The sequence below is a fragment of the Hyalella azteca genome, unplaced genomic scaffold (assembly GCF_000764305.2).
Source record: "Hyalella azteca isolate HAZT.00-mixed unplaced genomic scaffold, Hazt_2.0.2 contig6139, whole genome shotgun sequence".
Taxonomy (NCBI): domain Eukaryota; kingdom Metazoa; phylum Arthropoda; class Malacostraca; order Amphipoda; family Hyalellidae; genus Hyalella; species Hyalella azteca.
The window spans coordinates 7,408-33,995 of record NW_025936307.1 but is presented as its reverse complement, the minus strand read 5'-3'; the positions used below and the strand labels follow the sequence as shown (position 1 = coordinate 33,995).

The 26,588-nt window shown below is 36.8% G+C and overlaps 2 protein-coding genes and 1 long non-coding RNA gene across 3 annotated transcripts; all 3 read right to left on the bottom strand.

The window, feature by feature from the left end:
• Window positions 1-948: 948 nt before the first annotated feature.
• Window positions 949-19,882, bottom strand: LOC108672782. The gene is made up of 8 exons (XM_018160513.1): window positions 19,739-19,882; window positions 19,238-19,387; window positions 18,784-19,053; window positions 18,195-18,311; window positions 2,546-2,632; window positions 2,133-2,273; window positions 1,797-1,943; window positions 949-1,273 (listed from the first exon to the last, which is right to left on the bottom strand). The coding sequence occupies exons 1-5, from the start codon at window positions 19,872-19,874 to the stop codon at window positions 2,607-2,609; spliced, it is 699 nt and encodes a 232-aa protein (XP_018016002.1). The 5' UTR covers window positions 19,875-19,882; the 3' UTR covers window positions 949-1,273; window positions 1,797-1,943; window positions 2,133-2,273; window positions 2,546-2,606.
• LOC125177977 lies at window positions 15,727-17,275 on the bottom strand. Its single transcript, XR_007156736.1, has 3 exons — window positions 17,099-17,275; window positions 16,449-16,604; window positions 15,727-15,927 (listed from the first exon to the last, which is right to left on the bottom strand). It is a non-coding gene; the product is annotated as an uncharacterized LOC125177977 (long non-coding RNA).
• Window positions 19,883-21,047: 1,165 nt separating the features above from the next.
• LOC108672781 lies at window positions 21,048-24,409 on the bottom strand. The gene is made up of 7 exons (XM_018160512.2): window positions 24,222-24,409; window positions 23,729-23,875; window positions 23,270-23,539; window positions 23,031-23,153; window positions 22,695-22,781; window positions 22,347-22,481; window positions 21,048-21,193 (listed from the first exon to the last, which is right to left on the bottom strand). Exons 1-7 carry the CDS (start codon window positions 24,346-24,348, stop codon window positions 21,048-21,050), a joined length of 1,035 nt encoding a protein of 344 aa, XP_018016001.1. The 5' UTR covers window positions 24,349-24,409.
• Between the last annotated feature and the right edge of the window lie 2,179 nt (window positions 24,410-26,588).

Sequence of the window (26,588 nt, the reverse complement as noted above, 5' to 3'; positions counted from 1 at the left end):
GCATTTGTATTTGCACTAGTAGTTACAGTAATAATTCCTTAGGAAATTACTTAGGGTTTTTTCTTTTAGTTGAGTACTGCAAGCATTCTGAAATAATATATGTAAAAAGTAACCCTCTCATATACAATAGATATATGTAAAATACTAGTTCCCAGGTATTGTTTACGAATCAATGAATTAATAATAATGAATAATAATAGCGGTTTCTGCGTTTATTAGGCCGTAGGCATGTCGCCGATTCTTTACATCGCAGAACATCCACAGCTTGTTGCGGTCTCGAACTCACAACTCACTGCTACAATTCTGCTGAGCTTAACCGCCCGGCCTCCTTGCCGATTTTGACCAGGAACTGACGCACAGCGCTGGGATCGAACCCGCCCCTCTCTGCTCCAATCCTGGTACACTGAACTGTAACCACTGGGCCACCCCAGTGGTTGTTCAATTGGTTGTTCAAATTATGTAAAAAAATTGAAATACTTTATACGATACTTTTGTTGCCGTTGTTATTTCTTTTTCTTTCTGGACATTTCAAAATCAACAACGTCTACAGGCAACACGAGTTATTGTTCTGCAGCACTTAACCAAGGCACGTTTGGCGCTCACGATAGTTTTGTCCTCGTTGCTTGAAAATAAGCAATAACACGGAATACTGGCCACATCATCGTAATGAGGTAATTTTTAAACCTAGTTTATGCCAATTCCTTGCACATCACAGCTCCAAAAGCAGAGCATCAAACTATGACGTTTTGTATCGATTGTAAAACGTGCTCAAAGGTTCTGGGAACTGTGAAGACGAACCTCAACTTTTGGACCCGACCAAACAAAGTCTATCATGCAGACTACAACCTTTCATTTTGGCCTATCTGCAACATATATTCGAGGTTACAAATAGCCTTCAGCTAATGAGCATTTTTTAATTTTAACGAAAAAATATTATAAACAGGAACATTTTTATCATATATGAATTTCCCAGAAACAAGGTTACCTAATTTAGAGACATGATGTCAATAAACGGTTCTGTAATAAAGTATTGTTCTTTATAAGCAATCAGGTGGTAAAGTATTGTTCTTTAAAATCAATCGGGAATCTCTCGAAAATGTTCTCTACTTAAATTTAAATCGGCTCATGGTACCAAAATGCTGCTCGCTATAATTACTGAATCAGCAAGAAGCGCTCATAGAATAGTCAAGAGAAAATCCAGCGTTGTACACGTCCGTGAACGTTTCTGTGTTGTCGGTTTTCACGTGTAGCTTGAAGGGCTGAGTACCTGCGCCTTTAAAAAAGAAATGGAGATCAAGACATAATTATCTTGATTATTTAATGTTGTATCTTCCATTGAATTAATGGTATGAAAGGGACATGAAAAGTTTCGGTATAAGTTAAAATATTTAAATTCAAAAGCTAATTAAAAACCAATGTCTTCAATCCTCTTTTACAAAGACAATTTGTATTTTGAAATACCGAGCATTTAACTAGCTAGGCTTATTGGTTTAGATTATTTCTGTAAGATACTTTTGACAAAACCGAGAAAAACGCTCTCTGTGTAAATACGCATATATAACTATTAAATTCCCTATCTATAAGATGAGCCTTTAGCTGCGATGTGAAAGAAAAATTAAGTTAGAGTTTGAAACTGACAGCGGTTTCCAGCAATAAATAACAGTCACAAGTTTCAGACTTGAGTAAATCTATTATTAAAATCTTCCGCTAAACGTAAGCTGAAGAGATACGATTTAAAATGAAGTCTGATATTTGATGGAAGAATAATTTTTGTACCACTAAGAAAAATATCTTACTTTTCACTGAGGCCGGGAAATTCAGGCCGCAGAAAGTGTCACCCACGGAGCCCGGCGGCAGGACGGACCACGAGTCGGTGATGACCGCCCCAGGGATGGTCAGATAGTCCGTGGTGCAGTATGTCCCGACGAACCCGGGAGCCGGGGCTGCTTTTAAAAATGGTTATTCCTATAAATAAAGGTGGCATTGAAACATATTTTTTCATAGGGTACCCATAAAATAACAGTAATTCTACATTTAGTGAGTAGGTTATTTATCTCAGTAATTGCAACAGTTTCACCACTTTTACCATATTATGCTGCTGACAAAACTAACAACAACCAAGTTATACTCACGCAGATAAGCAGTTGTATCTCCAGTCAATGAGAAGCTGTAGTCGTTGGGGAGCTCAGAGCTTTTGGTGTACGCGACGCTGCAGAAGTCCGGCTGCGACGCAAGGCACACCGTGTAATCTTGGTTTGAAAGCTGTCGGGTCTCTGTGTTATGATATCTAGAGTTATCTATCGCAATTAATCCGATTCCATACCTTATCTGATTTTTAATCTCAAGGCAAGGTTCAAAGGCTTTTTTAACCGGTCTATTCCAGCCAACTCTTTCAGCACAAACTAGCAATAATCAATCAATTTAGCTAAACTCTCTCTCTTGGCTTTCTTGCCTACCAAGTACACGCGATATTTTAGGATTTACAGATGCAGCAACATGGATAAAAAAAAGCGGCGTGGTGTTAGACAACACAATAATTTATCACCTGTTGGTATAGCGGTTGGCGTCACGTAGTTGAAGCTTTTGATGGTTCCGGTGGTCCCGGCCTAGTACTGCAGACAAACACTCGGGACTGCCGCAGCACGAAATAGATTGTAATTTTTTAGAGGCGGTTTGTATTAACAACAATTTTCTTTTTTTACCTCTCCCGAATTTAATCTTTGAATCCACTATTTGAAACTATGATGGGAACATCGAAAATACATTAGAACTTTCATGAATGAAAGTAAGCTTATTGAATGGTATGGTAAACTATGTAATGATAAACAAGTATTGTTGTATTTTTAATTGATTCTTGGTTTAAATGAACTCCGATCGAACCGCAAATCAAAGAACGGTATTTATGATAGCGAAAATTTTTAGAACGTGAAACTCTCTGCGATTTCCTATAGATGCTAGATGTGATAATTCAGTTTGGTCACATTCGTCCCGACAGCATATACATGAAAATAATTTTCAATATCAACTCACCTCGACTGGGAGAAGTACACTCGATCTGGGTTACCGAAATTTGCCACTTGCTGCCAGCCGTTGACGTTTTTACGTCCAAGACAACATTATTAAAACCGGGAGTCACTTCGAAGTACACTGTAAATAAAAATATGCAGCTCATCATAATGGGTAGTATGAGAATTCTAAACATTTGCCTATTCGCTTTAAGTTAAATATATAATAAAACAAATCAGCGTATTTAATTAAAAGTCTTCTTCAGTGAGTGACGAATTCGGTGAAATTCCATCAGCCAGTAAGCGCTGTAAAACAAGACACATTTTAAGCCCCGGCCTCCTTGCCAATTCTGACCAGAAACTGACGCACAGAGCTGGGATCGAACCCGCACCTCTCTGCGCCAATCATGGTACTCTGAACTTTAACCACTGGGTGTAGAATGAGAATCACAAATTGTCACACAAGCGTAAAGCGAGAATCACACATTGTCACACTAGTGTAGAGTGAGAATCACAAATTGTAACACTAGTCTAGAGCGAGAATCTCAAATTGTCACACTAGTGCATGTACATTAAAATACAATAGCATTCGATTGCAAGTGCTTACAATGTTTCGTAGTCGCTTTCAACTCACATATATAAGCAAGGTTAGCCTATTCCTGAATGCGATTTTAATTTAACGTCAATGATTTCACATTACGATAATGTAACTACTGGATAACATTATGCTGCTCGTAACTTAGTGGAAAAAGCGTGCATGACTAACATTAGCATCACACATTTATCTATTTATTGTAAATTTTATTGAAACTCTGCCAAACAATGAACGAATCATCATTAATTATAGGGAGAAACAGATATTTTCTGACACAAAAAATATAACTCAGTACTCACAGCAGTGAATGACAGAGAGCGCATTTTCTCAGAATCGACGAATACGTGAAGTCATGGACGGACGGACATGACGACCACAATAGGGCATTTTTTACATAAATGAGAAAATGCGCTAAAAAGAACTCGAGAGTTATAGCATCGCAATCTCTAGTTCGTAAAACGCACTTAGTTTTATGGAAACTCTACTGTGTTTGTAAATTAGGCAAGAAATTCTTACATGATACGTGCCAGTGGTGCGCCTGCTGAGTAATTGAAAATAAGTTTCAGCTAAATTTTACGAGAATGTGGATACATAATATATCTAATATTAATAATATCTCCGAGATTCTATAACTTATATTTTCATTAACTTATTTATGAACAATGAAGCAATTCAAAGATTCCAAGGCCAATAAATTTGCAGGTGCCAAGCGAGTTAATGCCTAGAGATTATTATACCAGCAATGGATAATATTCAATATATCAATATTAAACGAAATTAGGATATCAAAATGTTTCAAGAATTCTTCTTCGAGTTAATAGCAGTGATTCAAATCTGAATGTGAAATCGAGTCAGCATTTTATCTAATATTCGTTTTTTACTGGAGAAAATTTTTATATTAGCTTACAATTGCAACAGTTCAAAGCACTTCTTTGAAGAGTTAAATAATATGCGTTTAAAATTACTTTTTAAAGTTCTGAGGAATCTGGTGTCTTGGATGTAACACATGTACAATGAATTACTAATTTTATTTTCATATATTAAAAAATTAATTTTCAAAATTTATTTTAAAATCAATATTTTGTAAATTTTCAAAATTATTTATTCTGTCAACTAATTCATGCATTGTCTCTGACTTTATGTAATTTTGCAAAATTTCAGATCGATTTGACTGGTCAAATTGCGTCATATATGGATTATTAGATTTGTAGCGGACGAAATTATTTTTAAATTTCTTTTAATAATGAAAAAAATGTTTTAATTTATAAAATTTTTTATTCTGTCAATTGATTCATGCATTGTCTCAAACTTTACGCAAGTGTGCAAAATTTCAGATCGATTGGACAGGTAGAAGTGTGTCAAATACCGATAATAAGATTTGTAGCTGACAAATTATTTTTAATTTGTATTTAATATCGAAATTTTTTTCTAGATAATTTATTCTGTCAATTGATTCATGCATTGCCTCCGACTTTAGGCAAGTGTGCCAAATTTTAGATCGATTGGACAGGTAGAAGTGTGCTCAATATCGATTATAAGATTTGTAGCAGACAGACAGACAGACAATCAACAAGAAGTGAAGTTAAAGAGAAGTGTCGTAAAATAGGTTCAACTTAAAGCCTATTTCCATTATATGAAGGTGAGTGTGATTTCGCATCAACACATGTGCGATTTAAAACTTCAGCACCTCAACAATCACTCATGAAAACCCGGTTTCTGCTCCTTTCATTGTTGTGATAACTACGAATCAGTGGACGCACAGACAATGATTACAGTTTTACAGAACTTGTAGGTGCGACGAATTGTCACTGAGCGCTTGCAATTTCCCCCAGTACCCATATTACGAATAATCGACCAGAAAGTCAAATTGATAAAATTATTCAAATTAACCAGAATCATGAAAATTATGTATTATAATTATAAAATATATTATAATTATAATTAATCATGTATTGTCACACACGTGTGACAATACATGATCGGCATCAGCTTATTTCGATACATCAATCTTTCCTCGGTAGAGAGAGAGAGAAACTGAAATGACTTTGAGTTCAAACTTCGGTCCCTTTGGAGATACGTATGGAGGTAAACCGATACACTTTTTTAGGACCACATGGTCGGTCCTCTTATAGATCGACTAAATTTCAGGTATGACTTGGAGCTCACCCAATGAGAAGTAGTATGTAGTGCCTGATTTGAAATGGATGTATCGCCCCAAGACAGGCGGCTTCAACTGGATTCTTAAATCCCCAAGAGGGGTCACTCCAGTAGGCAGCTGAGCGATCACGGCATTTGATGTTTCTACAGAAGAAGTACCAAGTCGCACTGTTACGGATTCAAAAAATGCTGGATCAGAGCGAAGTGCAACTCGTATCTCGGCGACCAGAACATTTTTCCCAAAGTCAACTTGAAGGTAGTTGTAAACGCCGGGGGCACCATCGAAACGCCTAGCTCCATACCCGCCCGACTGGCAGAAGAATCCGTCAACGAATAATCGGCTTACTCGACCGTCATTAGGAGGACTTGAAGTCGTGATCATCGTATCCCTGATGATGCTATCAGTTGAAGTCCAGGATGAGTAACACACGTCGTAAGTCTCCGTCGTGGCATCAGGTGGTATCCCGGAAAACCAGTGGGCCGAAAAAACCGATGTGATGGCACAGATGGATCGTTCTGTCGATAGTAAATGTGAATTAGATTTCAGAGTGTTCCTTCTCAAATTATTTCTCCGGAATTTATTAATCAAAATGAGGAATAAAATATCAGTAATCACATTGTAATTACCATAACTGAAGCAGTACGAGACGCAGGTTTCACTAAGCAAGCAACGACCAGCGCATTCCGTGAGAGTGAGCGATGTTGAGTCGTACACTCGGTAGTTGTCTGATATCTTGCACAAGGAGAAGAACGTCTTCACATCAACCTGAAATGCGTCCCGTTAAATGAATTCGTATGGGGAACTATTTTTTCATTGTGGGTGAATTTCGCTCGAAACTGTTGGCTTCAATTGATATTTTTTACGTTTCTATTACTTTTAATTAAGACATCGTGATATGAACTTCATTTCAATGATCAGTATTGATATGACACCAAAGTTGAAGACTTTCATTTTACAAGGAGTTATAGCAGGATTTTTGATATTATTCAGAATCGTAAGCTGATTTTGAAAGAAAAATATTATTTTTTGTTTTCAATCATTCATGGGCTTGCTGAATTTTAACAAACTTAGAGCATAACCCATCATGATCGAAAACTATTCTCTTGAGCATATTTTGAGAATCAAAACACAATGCTAACTTACCTTCTGGAATCTCTTTTTCACAATTCCCCCTTGAACGTGGCTGAGCAGCAGCCCTGCTACTCCCGCCGAGAGGAGAAAGAACCAGCAAAACTTCGAACTCATTTCCTGAGGTATTTTTTCTTAAATCTGCACTCGATGATTGAAAAAAAAATTCGGTCCCCTGATAATATTCCTTTCGGCGAGTAATTGCTGTTTTTCATGAATAATTGTTGGAAGAAGCATAAACCAATGTTAAAAAGAAGTTTAAACAGAAATTATATGGTTAATTTTGAACATTTGGGTTTATATCAGATGTCATTTGAGCTTACATTCTCTGCTCAGTGTCTTGAACCCTATTTACGGAGAGAGACTCAAGTTACGATGCAGTTCCGATGAACTGCTACTCTCGAATGATAAAGGTTGCCAAGCTAGACCAGGTATGAATATCTGTTTCCAATCCAATACATGACCTAGCAGAAATGACCACAATATAGTGAGTCGAAGTTTGATCATACATGTACGAGAGCATTAGAAGTTCGTAGCTTAATGTGTAGTATTATGTCTAGGGACTACGATTAGTCGAAGTAGTTTTCTCGTAAAGAGCGATATGAATTGGGGAACAATTCTTCATTTATCCAGAATTGCGAAAAATTTGTGTAAATCTCGTCCTAACCAAAGTTTGTGATATCTAGGCAAAATGAACAGGACTTATGAATTACTCCGTGCAAAATAGTCGTCGGATGAAACTTGTAATGACAATGATCAACTCCGCCCTGATATTCATACGGATATCGCATGACCAATCGAAGCCAAAGCGCATGCTAAATCAACACGCTATCGCATGGTAAATGAACGCTATGCCTTCAATATACAAGTAAGCATTTGTATTTCCACTCGTAGTTACCGTAATAATTCCTTAGTAAATTCCTTAGGGTTTTTTCTTTTAGTTTAGGTCTGAACGCATTCTGAAAGATATGCAACAAGTTACCCTCTTATATCCAGTAGAAAGCTGTAAACTACTTGTTCCCACGTATTGTTTATGAAAAAATGAATTGTTCAAATCATGTAAAACTAATTTGAAATACTTTATACGATGCTTTTCTCGCCGGTGCTTTTTATATCGACTTATTTCAAAATCAACGTCTACACTCTACAGGCAACGCGCATTATTTTTCTGATCAGATCACTAATGCACCTTTGGCCCTCACTATAGTTTTGTCCTCGTCGCTTGAAAATAAGTAATAGTATGGAATACTGGCCACATCATCGTAATGGGGTAATTTTTATACCTAGTTTATGCCAACTCCTTGCACATCACAGCTTCAAAAGCTGAGCATCAAATTAAGAGGTTTGGTATCGATTGTATAACGTGTGCATAAGTTCTGGGAACTTTGAAGACGAACCTCAACTTTCTGATCCGGCCAAACAAAGTCTATCATGCAGACTACAAGCTTCCAATTTCGCCTTTCGGCAACATATATTCGGGGTTACAAATAGCCTTCAACGAATGTGCATTTTTGTGTGAGGTTCGTTAAGTACATATAAGAAGTTAGTTTTCGTTCGTGAAATGACCGGTGGCCATAAATTACGTACCTACTGAAATTATTGACTGATGAGGTCTTGCAACATGTGCCTTTAATTTATTAGAAGGTTCTGTTATCTTAGTCTGGAAACTAATGATCCTGGAAAACAGCCGAAATACCGCAAAGATCCATTGGGGGAGGTTACATGTGCACAGATTCTCTGGGACTTTTTGCTGGGCTATTGCCTTCAATGAGAAAAAGTTAAAAATGTCGTTGAATATTGAAAAAAAAAATTTATTACAGAATGGCGCTCACTTACTTCACGCTATCTTATCAAAACTTAACATATCAACGTCATATTAAAACCTGATTTAAAAAATAGGTATCTTTCCATTATCATAAAAAGCATTTGCTTTCGAATAGTCTGCTAACAATACTTTAAATGTCAGAAATAATGCTCAATTTGCGTTGAAATTCATAATTTTTCCCCGGAGATAACTTTCCCCTTGATATGCAGTCCGCCACAGCTTGGATAAAAACAAAAGTTTCCATGTGACTTACCACAGTAAATACATCACCTATTATCTGGTGCGGAATTATATCTACCCGCTGTGGGTCAGAGTGACCCACACATATTGCGTGCAGTCATTCTATCTCACGATCATACTTTGCAGGGCCATTTTTTTTGCGACATTCGTGAAATCATACCTGTGCATGCCACACCTATTAATTAGCTTACATTAGTGGCATCAAAATCAATGCTAGAAACATCTTACATCTAACGCTAAGCATAGGCTAATTTTATTCTTTAATTATTCACACCAGCAGTTCGTTTTCCGAGCTCTGCACTAACCTGCGCAAACTCAAAATAATCTGCACTGATCTGCATCATTACCCACATCACTGTTTGATTGAGGAGCGACGTATGCAGCTGTGAAGTACCTAACTGGGTGCGTTCTTTGACGGATGCGTTGAAAGTAATAAACTTCAGCATGAAGCGTTCAAGGCAAAAAAATGAAGAGATTTGTTCAGTTTTCTGATGCTGGAATATGCGATTAGGGGTGAAAAATAATCAATGATCATTTATTCTTTTCCGCACTTTTGGAAAAACAAGTTAAAATCGGAACGTATTTTTTCGAGACTTTCAAAAATGTTTTCCTATTTATCATTCGAAATCAATCTATCTATCTTTATACAAATTTTGCACATAAAATCACATAAACTATTTTTTCTTTAAAAAGAATACTATTTCAAATATAATTAATACTCATCATAATTAACATCGATTTATTCTTTCAGGTGTTTAATTGATTACAGAAATGAAACAAGCTTCTTACGACTCTAGTGTAGATTAAGAACCATAAATTGCCGTGCATGGTGTATAATAAACAACACAAATTGCCACACTAGTGTAGATTAAAATACAGCAGTCTTCGGTTGCATGTGCTTACAATGTTTCATGGTCGCTTTAACTAACATATATAAGCAAGTTTAGCCTATTGCTATATATGATTTGAATTAAACGTCAATGATTCCACATAATAATACTGAAGCTACTGGATATCATTGTGCTGTTCATTACTTAGCGGAAAAAAGCGTGCATGACTAACATTAGCATCACACATTTATCGTTTAATTTTAAATTTTATTAAAACGCTGCCAAACAATGAACAAATCATCGTTAATTAGTTAGAAGCAAACATTTTCTGACACAAAAAAGAACTTAAGAGTTTTAGCATCGCGATCTCTTGTTCGTAAAATGCACTTGGTTTTATAGAACGTCTACTGTGTTTGTAAATTAGGCAAGATATTTTTACATGATATGTGCCAGTGATGCGTCTACTGAGTTGTTAAAAATAATTTTCAGCTAAAATTTACGAGAATGTGGAAACATAATATATGTAAGAATAACTATATCTCTGAGAGTCTATAATAAACTTATATTTTCATTAACTTATGTATGAACAATCAAACAATTCAAAGGTACCAAGGCCAAAATCACGCGTCAAGCCAAGCGAGTAAATGCCTAAGCGGAAGAGATTATTATACCAGAAATGGATGATATTCAGTATATCAATATTCAGTTAAATAAATATAACAATAGGTTTTGAGAATTCGCCATCGAGTTCATAGCAGTGATTGAAATCTGAATGTTAAATCGAATCAGCTTTTTATCTAACATTCCTCTTTTACAGGAAACCATTGAAAATGAAAAGTTTAGAATAAATTCTTCTCAAAGCCTATTTCCATTATATGAAGATGCGTGTGATGCAAGGTCACGCTGCTGCATCAACACATGTGCGATTTAATTAAATCTCCAACACCTTATCTATCACTCATGAAAATCTGGTTACTGCTAATTTCATTATTCTGAAGATTACGGATCAGTGGACGCACAGATAATGATAACAGTTTTAATGAACATGCAGGTGCGACGAATTGTCACCGAGCGCTTGCGATTTCCCCGAGTACCCACATTACGAATAGTCGACATTATTTTGAATTTGAATTGATTAATTAATTGATTATTAATTGATGAATTTATTAATTTTTTGATTAATATTTTTTCAAATATTTTTGAAAATTTGAATTGATTAATTTATTCAAATTACTTAGATTTACTCAACACGTGTGACCATGCACTATCGAAATCTAATTATTTCGATACGTCAATCTTTCCTCGGTAGCTAGAGGAACTGATAATGAGTTTGAGTTCAAACTTCGGTCGCTTTGGAGATACGTATGGACGTAAAGATGCACTTCTATAGGACCACAGATTCCTCTTATAGATCGACTAAATTTCAGGTATGACTTGGAGTTCACCCAATGAGAAGTAGTATGTAGTGCCTGATTTGAAGTGGATGTATCGCCCCAAGACAGGCGGCTTCAACTGGATTCTCAAATCTCCAAGAGGGGTCGCGTTCTTTTACGGACGCGTGGGAAGAAATTAGCTTCAACATGAAGCGTTCAAGGCAAAAAAGAAACGTAGAGATTTCGTCAGTTTACTGATGCTGGGATATGCGATTATGAGCGAAAAATACACAATGATCATTTATTCTTCTCTGCACTTTTAGAAAAAACAAGTTAAAATCGGAACGTATTTTTTCGATACTTCAAGACTACATACATATTTCAAAAATGTGTTCCTATTTGTCATTCGAAATTAACCTATCAATCTTTATAATAATTTTGCTCATAAAATCAGATAAACTGTTATTTTTTCTAGAAAAATAATACTATTTCATATATGATTAATACTCATCATGTCAATCTTTCCTCGGTAGAGAGAGAAGCTGATACGACTTTGAGTTCAGACTGTGGTCGGTTTGGAGATACGTATATGGACGAATAGAGATAAATTTCTATAGCATAGCATAGTGGAGTCGGCGCTGAAGAGTAGGCCTAATGTGGCCTGTCGCCGATTCTTGTAGTTTTCGTGGCGTGTCCTTATAGGAGATTTAAAAACAGGTCCTTCTACCGGATCTCTTCCAAACGGTCGATAGTTCGAAATGTTCTTATAGATTGACTAAATTTCAGGTATGACTTGGAGTTCACCCAATGTGAAGTAGTATGTAGTTCCTGATTTGAAATGGATGTATCGCCCCAAGACAGGCGGCTTCAGCTGGATTCTCAAATCTCCAAGAGGGGTCACTCCAGTGGGCAGCTGAGCGATCACGGCATTTGATGTTTCTACAGAAGAAGTACCAAGTCGCACTGTTACGGATTTAAAAAATGCTGGTTTAGAACGAAGTGCAACTCGTATCTCGGCTACCAGAACATTTTTCCCAAAGTCAACTTGTAGGTAGTTGTAAACGCCGTTGTCACCGTCGAAACGCCTAGCTTCATACCCGCTCGTCTGACAGAAGAATCCGTCAACGAAGAATCTGCTACCGCGCTCGTCATTGTAAGGAGGACTTGAAGTCGTGATCATCGTATCTCTGATGATGCTATCAGTTGAAGTCCAGGATGAGTAACACACGTCGTAAGTCTCCGTCGTGGCATCAGGTGGTATCCCGGAAAACCAGTGGGCCGAAAAAACCGACGTGATGGCACAGATGGATCGTTCTGTTGATGGTAAATGTGAATTTGATTTCAGAATGATTCTTCTCAGGACCATTTCTCCAGAATATAATAATAAAAATGAGGAATAAAATGTCAAGAATCATATTGTATTTACCATAACTGAAGCAGTACGAGACGCAGGTTGCACTAAGCAAGCAACGTCCAGCGCATTCCGTGAGGGTGAGCGATGTTGAGTCGTACACTCGGTAGTTGTCCGATATCTTGCACAAGGAGAAGAACGTCTTCACAGCAACCTGGAATACGTCCAGTTGAATGAATACGTATGGGGAACTATTTTTTACAACACTTCTCTTTATTTTCACTTCCTGTTGTTTGTCTATCTGCTACAAATTTTACAATCGATATTTGACACACTTCAACCTGTCCAATCGATCTGAAATTTTGCTCACTTGCCCAAAGTAAGAAGCAATGCATGAGTCAGTTGACAGAATAAACAATTTTGAAAATAAAAGAAATTTATATACTAAAAAATTTTTAAATTGATTTTTTTGATATATGAAAATAAAATTAGAAATTTATTGTACATGTGTAACATCAAAGACACTGGATTCTTTGGAAGTGCTGTCTTTGAATAGTAATTTTTGAACGCATATCATTATTACAACAATCCTCTAAAACTTCACTTCTTGTTGTCTGCTACAAATCTTATAATCGATATTTAACAAACTTCTACCTGTCCAATCGATCTGAAATTTTACACACGTGAGTTAAGTCGGAGACATTGCATGAACCAATTGACAGAATAATTAATTTTAAAAAGTAAAAAACTATATATTAGAAAAATTTAAAAGATAATTTTTGTTAAAAATATTTCGAAATAAAGTAAGAAATTCATTGTACATGTGTAACATCGGAGAAACTAGCCTCTTTAGAAGTGTAGAAGTGTTGCCTTTAAAAAGTATTTTTTAAACGCATATAATTTATTGAATGTTAATTGTGCTAATTTTCACTAAAATCGGAACCATTGGCATCAATCAAGATTTTTTTCTCGTTTATTACTTTAATTTAATTAAGTCATCGTGATTTGAACTTCAATTGAATGATCAGTATTGGATATGTTATCATAGTTTGGAGCTTTCATTTACAATGAGTTAAACAGCTGGATTTTTTATATTATCCACAATTGTAGGCTGAATTTTAGAAAAATTCTTCTTTTCCTTCCTTTATGGGCTTGCTGAATTTCAACAAACTTAGAACATAACCTCTCATGATCGAAAACTAATTTCTTGAGCCTATTTTGAGAATCGAAACACAATGCTGACTTACCTTCTGGAATCTCTTTTTCACAATTCCCCCTTGGACGTGGCTGAGCAGCAGCCCTGCTACTCCCGCCGAGAGGAGAAAGAACCAGCAAAACTTCGAACTCATTTCCAGAGGTTATTTTTCTTAAATCTGCATTTAATGCATGAAAATAAAATTTCGTCCCCTTACTAATATTCCTTTCCGCGAGTAATTGCTGTTTTTCATGAATTATTGTCGAAAGAAACAGAAAAAATATTCAACTAAATTTTTTGAAGTTTAAACAGAAAGTAGGTGGTAAATTTTGAATATTTGGGCTCAAATCAAATGTATTTTATCTTACATTCTCTGCTCAGTGTCCTGTATCATGTTTACGGACAGAGACTCAAGTTACGATGCAGTTCCGATGAACTGCTATTCCCGAATGATAAAGTTAGCCAAGCCAGACTATGAATTCTGGTATGAATATTTGTTTCCAATCCCAGCACATGACCAAGCAGAAATGACCACAATATAGAAAGCCTAAGTTTTATCATGCATGCACGATAGCATTAATGATAAAAGCATGCACGATAGCATGCAAGTTCGTAGCTTAATATGTGGTATTAGGTCTAGAGGCTGAGATTAATCTAAGAAGTTTTATCGTAAAGAACGATATGAATTGGAATTCTTTATTTTATTGAACTGTGAAAATACCTGTGCAAATCTAGCCCGAACAAAAGTTTGTGATATCGACGCAAAACAAAAGGGCTTATGAATTTCTCCGTGTAATATAATAATCGGAAGAAATTTGTAATAACAAGGATTAACTCCACCCTGATATTTATACCGATAACGCATGACCAATCATACCGATAACACATAACAAAACCGTCATGCGGATATTGCATTGTAAATGAACGCTATGCCTTCAATATATATAAGTCAGCATTTGTATTTGCACTAGTAGTTACAGTAATAATTCCTTAGGAAATTACTTAGGGTTTTTTCTTTTATTCGAGTAATGCAAGCATTGTGAAATAATATACGTAAAAATAACCCTCTCATATACAATAGATATATGTAAAATACTAGTTCCCAGGTATTGTTTACGAATCAATGAATTAATAATAATGAATAATAATAGCGGTTTCTGCGTTTATTAGGCCGTAGGCATGTCGCCGATTCTTTACATCGCAGAACATCCACAGCTTGTTGCGGTCTCGAACTCACAACTCACTGCTACAATTCTGCTGAGCTTAACCGCCCGGCCTCCTTGCCGATTTTGACCAGGAACTGACGCACAGCGCTGGGATCGAACCCGCCCCTCTCTGCTCCAATCCTGGTACACTGAACTGTAACCACTGGGCCACCCCAGTGGTTGTTCAATTGGTTGTTCAAATTATGTAAAAAAATTGAAATACTTTATACGATACTTTTGTTGCCGTTGTTATTTCTTTTTCTTTCTGGACATTTCAAAATCAACAACGTCTACAGGCAACACGAGTTATTGTTCTGCAGCACTTAACCAAGGCACGTTTGGCGCTCACGATAGTTTTGTCCTCGTCGCTTGAAAATAAGCAATAATACGGAATACTGGCCGCATCATCGTAATGAGGTAATTTTTATACCTAGTTTATGCCAATTCCTTGCACATCACAGCTCCAAAATCAGAGCATCAAACTATGAGATTTTGTATCGACTGTAAAACGTGTTCAAAAGTTCTGGGACCTGTGAAGACGAACCTCAACTTTTGGACCCGGCCAAACAAAGTCTATCATGCAGACTACAACCTTTCATTTTAGCCTATCTGCAACATATATTAGAGGTTACAAATAGCCTTCAGCGAATGAGCATTTTTTAATTTTAACGAAAAAAATATTATAAACAGGAACATTTTTATCATATTTGAATTTCCCAAAAACAAGGTTACCTAATTTATAGAGACATGATGTCAATAAATGGTTCTGTAATAGAGTATTGTTCTTTATAAGCAATCAGGTGATAAAGTATGGTTCTTTAAAATCAATCAGGAATCTCTCGAAAATGTTCTCTACTTAAATTTGAATCGGCTCATGGTACCAAAATGCTGCTCGCTATAATTACTGAATTAGCAAGAAGCTCTCATAGAATAGGCAAGAGAAAATCCAACGTTGTACGCGTCCGTGGGCGTTTCTGTGCTGTCGGTTTTCACGTGTAGCTTGAAGGGCTGAGTACCTGCGCCTTTAAAAAATGAATGAAGATCAAGACATAATCATCTTAATTATGTGATGCCGTATCTTCCATTGAATTAATGATGTGAAATGGACATGAAAAATTTCGGTATAAGTTAACATATTTAGGTTCTATAGCTAATTAAAAACCATTGTCTTCAACCCCTTTTACAAAGACTCATTTGGATTTTGAAATATCGAGCATTTAACTGGTTAGACTTCTTGGTTCAGATTATTTCTGTAAGATACTTTTGACAAAACCGAGAAAAACGCACTCTTTGCAAATACGCAAATTTTACTATTAAATTCCCTATCTAAAGATGAGCCTCATAGCTGCGATGTGATAGAAAAGTTAAGTTAGAGTTTGAAACTGACAGCAGTTTCCAGCAATAAATACCGGTCACAAGTTTCAGACTTGAGTAAATCTAATATTAAAATCTTCCGCTACATGTAATCTGAAGAGATAAGATTTAAAGTGAAGTCAGATATATGATGGAACAATAATTTTTCTATCATTAAAAAATATCTTACTTTTTACGGAGGCCGGGAAATTCATGCCGCAGAAAGTGTCACCCACGGAGCCCGGCGGCAGGACGGACCACGAGTCGGTGATGACCGCCCCAGGGATGGTCAGATAGTCCGTGGTGCAGGATGTCGTCCCGACGAGCCCGGGAGGCGGAGTACCCGCTGCATAAAATGAGAATTTTCTACAGAAATAAGTTAAATTGCACCCTAATTTTCGAAAAGGAAACTATGAAAAATGTTAATTGATATAACACTATATTTTCCAGCGTTTCTTTATGGTGCATGTAACGGTTAGGTTATATTCATTAATAAATTTCTGGATACATTATAACATGAATGCGCACATTACCTATTCCTGCTAAACAACCAGCTTAAACGGAAATGTTTTCAACATTTTGCAATGATGAAATGAAAAGACCGACTTTAGATCAACCACACAACGAATTCAATTCTACTAAATCCGTTGCATTGAAGTACTGCACCATTATTCAAGAAATAATCAACTAAACGATCTGACAGATCCTTTAATTAACTGAAGAATCAAAATCCTACTACAGGCTGATTATGGTTAAAGTCATCTAATGCAATGTTGTCCGCTCAAGGAAAAACACTCTACCATATAGTGCTCATATAACTAACAACTAAATTATACCCACGAGGATAAGCACTCGGATCTCCACTTAATGAGAAGCTGTCGTCGTTGGGGAACTCAGAGCTTTTGGTGTACGCGACGCTGCAGAAGTCCGGCTGCGTCGCAAGGCACACCGTGTAATCTTGGTTTGAAAGCTGACGGGTCTCTGTTATGATATCTAGACTTATTTATCGTAATAAATTCAATGCCGTACCTTATCTTATTTCAAACCTCAATTCAAGGCTCAAAGTTTTTTTTGTAACCGGTCTATGTCAGCCTTCTCTTTCAGCACAAACTAGCGATAATCAACCAATTTACCGAATCTTTCTTTCGCTTTCTTCAACGCCTTCAAGAACAGCCTAGACGAAGCTATGCAGGAGCATATGTTCAGTCTTAAAATGTCTAACAAATTACGAATCAGGCAATAAGTCCAGCAGCTATCTCAATCAATCGTCAGTTTTGGAAAGATCGGGTTCCATAGGCCGGAACCTTTGTAAATCAAGGCCTATACTTTCAAAAAAAGTTAAGAGATCTTAAGTTCATCAGCCAATCATTGACGGGCTTTCAAGCAAAATCCACCAATCATAGACAAGAAAATAGAGCGTATGTACTATACGTTCACAGTTAGCGAGTTTTGAAAGTACTGGCCCAGGTCACGAAAAATTAAAGAATCGGCAACAGGCCATGGGCCTATTCCTTCAGTGCCGACACTTCTATTCTTGCCGCAGCACGAAATAGATTGTAAATTTTTTTGAGGAGGTATGTATTAACAGCAATGTTCTTATTTTTACCTCTCCCGAATTTAATCTTTGAATCACTATTTGAAACTATGAAGAGAACATCGAAAATACATGAAAACTTTCATGAACGAAAGTAAGTTTATTGAATGGGATGGTAAACTATGTAATGATAAACAAGTATTGTTGTATTTTTAATGGGTTCTTGGTTTAAATGAACTCCGATCGAACCACAAATAAAACAACGGTATTTATGATAGCATTAATTTTCAAAGCGTGAATCTCTCTGGGATTTCATATAGATGCTTGGTGTGATAATTCAGTTTTGTGATCACATCAGTCTTTACAGCACATACATGAAAATGATTCTCAATATCAACTCACCTCGACTGGGCGAAGTACACTCGATCTGGGTTACCGAAATTTGCCACTTGCTGCCCGCCGTTGACGTTTTTACGTCCAAGACAACATTATTAAAACCGGGAGTCACTTCGAAGTACACTGTAAATAAAAATATGCAGCTCATCATAATGGGTAGTATGAGAATTCTAAACATTTGCCTATTCGCTTTAAGTTAAATATATAATAAAACAAATCAGCGTATTTAATTAAAAGTCTTCTTCAGTGAGTGACGAATTCGGTGAAATTCCATCAGCCAGTAAGCGCTGTAAAACAAGACACATTACGGAATTGAATAAGTCTATGTCTACTTTACCCTTGACCGCGCATTCTCAATAACCATATTTCTGTCTCTGGAGCGGAAATAAAAACAAGCAGCTGATGAATAGAAAGCAATCGGCCGGAGTCAGTAAGCTCACAATGCTGCCTCGGACATGACGCCTTACTCACTATGCGGCCCCCAACACGACGCTTAACTCACTATGCTGCCCCCAACACGACGCTTAACTCACTATGCGGCCCCCAACACGACGCTTAACTCACTATGCGGCCCCCAACACGACGCTTAACTCACTATGCTGCTTCGTATTCTCTCCACATATAACGGGGACCGCTGACGTTGCGCCTGTGACTGTGAAGGCGTCCTGGTCACACACTCCCTCGGCATTGGGGCCTGCTAAGGTGAAGGCTCCGAAGTCCAGGCGGATCTGACAAATGTTGTTATTGGCAGGTGTGATGGCAAGGGGGCAGCTGTTGTAGGATGTCATCTCAGGATTAGGGTAGCTTGGATTCTCAAAGACGGCCGCGGCATATTTCGCCGTGAGATAGCATCCATCGTATATAACTGAAAATTGAGTTAAACTTGTCTAAAAATATCCTCAAGAAGTTTAAAGTAAACCTCAATATATGTGTAGGGTTAAAATTTTGGGTGATAGATACTGCAGATAATCAATTTTTTTTACAAAATATTGATTTTGGGAAGTGTTATGCTTCCCGACTTTTAATTTTCATGGGACCTCTCCACCTACATGTACAACAAACTCCGACCCCAAGAGCGCAACTTCCATCGCCGACTCCTTCAGGAAATTCGTTGCAGTCGCTCGGCTTGTAGCAAATGCCGGTGGTTCCTGAGTCGGACGTGCAAGGATCTGGCTGAACGTTCACTATGTCTCGACTCCCTAGAACAGAATTTCATAATTTTTTTTTTTATAATAGCTTATTTATTTCTAAATATGTCATCTATCTACTATATGATGAAAATTTCAAAAATATTCGTGAAATTGCATGTGAGCTTGAAATTTCAGCCTTTAGCTAACTACACTTTTTGCTGAAATAGTATAGACAGTTTTGATTTGATCCTTGTTAGCTTCTTAGCACGATGCTTCATTATGTGACAATATCTGCCATGAAAAACCAGAAATGGCATATTGAATCACTATGTTGTACCCCACTACAAACTGAATGCGTCCGCACAAAAATCAGAGGATATTTGTAGCTATAATTTCAATAAATAGGTTTTATCAACTCACATTTCCAACTCGTTTCTGCTGGCTTTCCGCCTGCGCCGAAACTTTTCATCTCAGGGAGAACTTCTGAGCTTGACATCAGACCCAACATGGTCCACAAAACTACGCAAATAACGTGAAAATTTCGTAAACAGCTCATATTGAAATGCTGTAGACACAACCATTGCAGATTATTTTATGATCGAGACAATTCAAGATCAAAAATTTTCGTTAATTTATAAACAAGTCCCTTAACAAGTTAACAAGTCCCTTAATAACAATAATAACAAAATAACAATACTCTTTTTTGTCCAGGACTTTCAGTCGTACGCACCATTTTTAACGCATTTTCTCATTTATGGAAAGAAAAGTGCTACTACAGTGCTCGCTATGTCCGTCCGTCCGTCTTTCCGTCTGTCTGTCCGTCCGTGACTTCACGTTTTCGTCGACGAGAAAATGTGCTCTCTGTCACTCACTGCAGTGAGTACTGAGTTATATTTTTTTATATATCGCACGATAATAATATATATATATATGTGGGGTACCTCTCTCACGGTACCCATTACATTACATTTTAAACGAATTTTTCGCCCGCATGAATTTTATTAAATGTTATACCTTTTTCTTTAATTTCATTATACATGCATTCATATTGTATAATCAAGTAAATTTTATCGTAAATACTCGTTCAACTTAATGCCTAATATTGAGCAAAAATGAGTGCTTCCTACTTATAACTGCACCCGAAGATAAATCTTGAAAATAAGTTATCTAATAGAACTAATTGAATTATAGAAATAGTTTGCACAGACTATTTCCTTTTTGATTCGAGAATGGCGTCGCATTTCTGGTGAATATTATTTGATTTTTGGTTCGTTGTAAACCGATGAAAAACAGTTTATATCTTAATGTTCCGGTCTCGCTACTTTTACTTCTTTGCTTTAAGCCCACGAAATGATGTAACTTATTTGTCACAAAGCAGACTTTGAAAGACAGCTGCCTTCATTTTACCAGGCATTCTTCAATCAACTGCCTTCTTGTATTATCACGGCTGGGGGTCTTTGTATCAAAGTCAGATGGTAATTTTCTCAGAACGATTATCAATAAATTCTAGCAAGCCATTCGTTATCTCCTTTCCAATGAAAAATAATACATCTAGCGGAATCTACCAGTTTGTTCTTTTTAAGTAATTAAGAATAAGATTTATTTGAAATTATAGACAGGATTTTTTTAATGATACCTGCTCTGAACATTAGCTAAATTTTGAATGCGTTTCTAAAACATATAGCATATCAGAAGTAACCAAGCATGTGCATAATTGCGTATCGACTGCTTACTTGTCCAGAGGTTTTACACGTTTCGCGAGGTACTCCACCATGTGCTCCACCAGGTACCCCACCAGGTACCCCACCAGGTACCCCACCAGGTACCCCACCAGGTACCCCACAAGGTACCCCACAAGGTGCCCCACCAAGTACCCTATCTGGCAAATGAGGTTAAATCATCGTTTAATTAACTTTAATATATCAAAAAAATATTTAATGATACGTTTAGTCGACGTCAGAGGCCTGGAAGGTCTGCATGCAAGTTTTGCATGACTGACAAGTTGCTTAACCTTATTCCGGGTATCAGTCAGACGTTTCAGCCCCTAAAAACCCTTAGACAAGTGACTAGGAAAGGTTCGTGCTGACTACAGTGTGTATGACTGGCATACCCGAACAATCCCAGATAAATGTTCAAATTTGTTGTAGTGCCAGCACCTGATTTTTTGTAAAAAAAGTGATTGCAATAAATTGATATTCTCAATAATATTACTCAGTTTTTTCCAGCATGTGGTTTTCGCTCTGGAATAGCGGCCATGAGCCACGTCTATATGCCCTGCCATCAACTCTGGCGTAGCCACTAAACTTAATTCGCCTGCCAGCAGAAATGAATAATATAAAGCTTATAAGAAATACAAGTTGTTGGCTATTGAATAATAAAAATGTATGCTTATTTAATTTTTGTGATTGTACTTATTAATTATCGTTTAGTGTATTTATTTAATTGTGGCGTCTTTTACTTTATTGAAGGCAAACCAATCATCTCTTGTCTAGTCCGTGTATATTCATGCATGGCTAGCAGTTCATGTCCCATCGGTTCAAATACTAACCCTGGTTAGTATTTAAATATTAACTGTGGTTTTGAGAATATTTGTCTGCAGCTTCCATAGTCACAGATATTTGACGAAAAATAATTAATTATTCAGTACACGATAATCGTACATTATACACTTTCGGGTTGAATACGTGAACGTACTTTTTTGAATAAACAATCGTCTAACTATTTTCGTGCTAAACGGTTACTAAAATTAATTTTATTCACTCATAATCCTACCTCTGGGAATTGCTGAATCACGAAATGTTTTAAATTTAAGAGCTCTGTTCCTATCTTCCAATTATTATGAGCTTTATATAATTACTGCTTAATATCTGTCTCTTATACACATCTAGATGTGTATAAGAGACAGCTCATGAACAATGCCTATAGAATGGGTTGATTTGTAAATGACAGTAATTCGATGTTTTAAAACATTCATATACCATCGAATATAAGGTAAAACAGATGCGTCTGGTATTTCTGCAATTCTCACCTGCATTATTTAGCGCGNTCAATGAGCAGCTGTAGTCGTTGGGAACTCCAGAGCTCTTGGTGTATGTGACGCTGCAGGCGTTCGACTGCCCCGCGATGCACACCAAGTAATTTTGGTTCGACAGCTGACGGTTTTCTGCGTCAACAGATTTGCATTTAATTTATTATCATTATTTATAATTATCAATTTATTTAGCATTCTTTTCTGTAATTAGAATCATTTAGAATTAAGTACTTCACTTCTAATTACTTTTAAGAGACGCAAGTTTTAGATGATTTTGAGTATATTTCCCAAAAATGATCAGTTGGAGTCATACACAATTATTTTCTTGACTACATAATTTATCACCTGCTGCTGGATCGGTTGGGTTCGCGTAGTTGAAGCTTTTGATGGTTCCGGAGCTCCCGGTGTAGTACTGCAGACAACCACTCGGAGCTGACCAAATAATAAATAATTGGTTTATGAATGAGCTGGTAAAATAATAAATGAACTGGTATTTGAACAAGATAAATGTTATTTCCTCCTATATATATGTAATTTTTTATGTATATGTTTTCCTGTTCTTTCTTCTTAGTTCTTGATTCACAGAACATTTATATCAGTGATAAAATAACAGTAGCAATACAAATATAATTCATTTTACTTCAGCAGTAATAATGAAATATTTCTTTCATTTCAGATCACCCTGAATAGAAGAAGAAGCAGTACAGTCGATCTGGGTTACAGAAATTTGCCATCTGGTGTTCGGCGTTGATGTTTTTACGTCCAGAAGAACATTCGAAAAACCGGGCGACACGTCAAGATACACTGCAAAAAACACATACAGCACATTAATAGACAATGAAAGCTATGTGCCTGGAGCATTTTGAGATTCTATATAGAGAACAAATACATGGTTCAAATTTTCAATCGTCTGAACTCACTATGCTGTCCGGTATTCTCGCCACAGATTGTGGGGATTGTTGACGATGCCCCGGTGACAGTAAATGAATCCTTGGTACAAACTCCGTCCTTATCGGGGCCAGCTAAGGTGAAGGCTCCGAAATCCAGGCGGATCTGACAAACGTTTTTATTGGCAGGCTTCACATTAAGCGGGCAGCTTGAGTAAACTCCAGGCTCAGAGGCTGGGTAGCTTGGATTCTGGAAGACTGCAGCACCGTTTTCAGCGTTTTGATAGCAACCTTGGTAAGTAACTGCAAAATGTACAATTCATTTTATTCGTAAGAATTCACTAGCTATGGTAGTTGAAGTACCGGTATACCTAAGTATTTATGTCTGGATCATAAGCAACATTTATTTTGTACTACTGGTATATAATTTATTTTGTACATAAAAGAAATCGAACGAATTAATTTCTAATTGTTCAATAATTTCTCTCTTACACGTGCAACAAACTCCGACCCCAAGTGCACAGTCGCCGTCGCCGGTTCCTTTCAAGTCGTCGCAGTCGCGCTGCTTGTAGCAAATGCCGGCGGTCCCTGAGTTGGTCGTGCACGGATCTGGCAGGACAGTCACGATGTCCCGGCTCCCTTGGAAAAAATTTGGTCATGATACTTAAAAAATTTTATTGGGGGTTATAGATCTACCATTCATGGCAGATAATTAAAAACATTTTGAAATATCATTTGAGCAGTCGGAACTTTCAATTACAATTCAGATATATTTACTATTTGTTAAAGTTCGTACACGAAGTCTTACTCGACGTAAACTTCCAGGTTTCCTTGAAATACAACTTCGTTTTATGTCAAAATTACCAAATTCAATTCAAAAATGGTCACTTCATTTCGATGTCTTAGCTTACACTGTGAGGGGATATATCAGCTCAAATTTGTATGTAAATTGACTTCCAGACATAAACTTCAATTATCAATTCACATTTTGATTTGGGTTCCGCTAGCTTTTCATGATGACTTTGCATGGCTGGGGCAATAGCAGAGCTTGAGGTCAGAGCCAAGCTTGTCCACAGCACCGCGCAAGCAGCGAGCAGTTCACGAGAGATCATCTTGCAGTTCTGTTGAAGAAGCCAAAGTCGAGTTATTGAATGAGCAGTATGAGGTAAAATTGTAAACGTTAAGTTAGATAGAAATTTTGAACTGGCAAATATTTTCTGCCTTTGTTTTAACGAGGTTCTTTTAATGAGCGTGTTACTTATTTCTTTTAATGTGTTGTAGTTATTAGCATGCAATTCTGAAGGCAACTGGCTTCTGATGCCAATTTCGTAATGGTGAACAACTGAACATAAATACATAAATACTAAAATTTCAGCTAAAACGTCACCGAATATCCTCTGAATTTCCGCTCCAACAAGTTTCTATAAATATCTAAAACATTTTCGTTAAAATTTCATCGAGCGATCTCAGTAAAATTTCTCGTGTGTTTCCAAGTTAACGGAGCACCATTTTGCTCCACAAAATCTAGTGCCCTATATACACTCAACGGTGCTCTGGGATGGGTCATTAATATAAATGTTACTTCAAACTGTAACTTGTTGATATTTCTTTAGCATTAGCCATTTCCCGGACACGAGATACGATATATCTTTGAAGGAATTTTCGTTTATTTTCGCCATTTTTTACACCAAGAAATAGCCTTAACATATTTTAATGTCACGACCCCCATGCTTGCACCACTATGCCTTCAGTCAGAATGATGTAACTCATATTCCCTCTAAATAGACAATTGAAAGAAAGCTGCCTTCACTTCATAAGACACTCAAATAAACTGCCTTTATGTCTTGCGAGTCGATCGCTGTTTAAGGTCGTTCTATCAAAAGCAGATGGTGGTTTTCTCAATATCATTACGACGAAATTCCGGTAAACGATTCTCTATCTCCTGCCCGTAATGTAAACAATACATGGAAAACTGTGGACTATCAGATATGCTCGTCTTATATGATGAAAAATTGAATTACCTGGAACTTCTTGATATGTTTAGTGGAATCACCACATGAAGAAACAGTTACGATATCCATATTCAAGGAACATATCGAACTTATTTCCAATAGCATTATAATGGTGTGGTGTTCCTACAAACGCTCATACGTAAGTTATCAGTAATTTATTAACTTATACGTGCATAATTCCAAGGTATGGGAAACTTTTTTCATGGTTCGATGATTAATTTTTTATAATGAATTTGTTCCTATCATCGAAGACATTGATTAAGCCAAACTTGGTAACTCAACTTTCATTGCATGATCAAATAGAATTTACTTTTAATGTGGTGTGAAATATTACGAATCAAATGACATGAAAAACCTTTACATTATAATGCGATCTTGTATTACTTATTAACTTGTTCATTCAATTGCATGATGCCAATTCATGCTCGTTCAAGAATTGGCTCGTCCTACAAGTTCAATTTTCGTATCTTCAATAACGATATCTAATGGCATTGCCTCAATGCAGCCTTTGTCGCGATTATTTTAACCAATTCACACCGAAACAAACCTAGAAAACTAATCGAAATTCCGTAGTTCCGATCACTATGCAAATCCTCACTTGTTTCTAAGTCTAAGTAGTTTGCTAAAGAAGAGCGAAATGACTCTGTTAACAATTCTAGGTTCTTCAACAAAATATAAAATAATAGGAAAATTGGTGCAAATTTCGCCAAACACAATTTTGTGATAGCGACCCATGGCGTGCAGGGCTTAAAAGTTTACCCGTGTAGTTCATCCTATATCATAGCCACGGGACTTTTCTTTTCGGTAATTTTTCTATTTCTTCCCTAGACTTGTTTTTAAACCAACGATGTGTACAGGCAGGACGCAAAATTATTCTGATCCAGCACTTGACTGACGTACATTTGGCGATAACAATAGTTTTGTACTCGTAGTTTGAAAATAACCAATGTTATCGAATACCGGTGACACTGGCGTTTGGGCACATCTAGCGGTATTTGCTTTCAATGCAGCTTATCAGTAGCTACGTTTATTGAATTGCCAACATTTTTGAAAACTAGCACACAAGATTTAAATTTTTTGGGGGAATAGCAAGATTATACCAATTATCCCGAGTTGGTCCATCAAATAATTTACCTACGGGATTCCAGTTATTCATTTTTGACGAGTCTTGTATAAGCGGCATTGATAATGGATAGTCAGAACCAGAGTGTCTATCAGTCCAAAAGATTGCCCTTAAGAAGAAGTGATCAATGCCAATTTTCCCAGGAAAAGAAAACAACTTGAACAGTTGGAAAATATCGGAATTTTTTTTTGCACTTTTTCTCCGATTACTTCTTAAT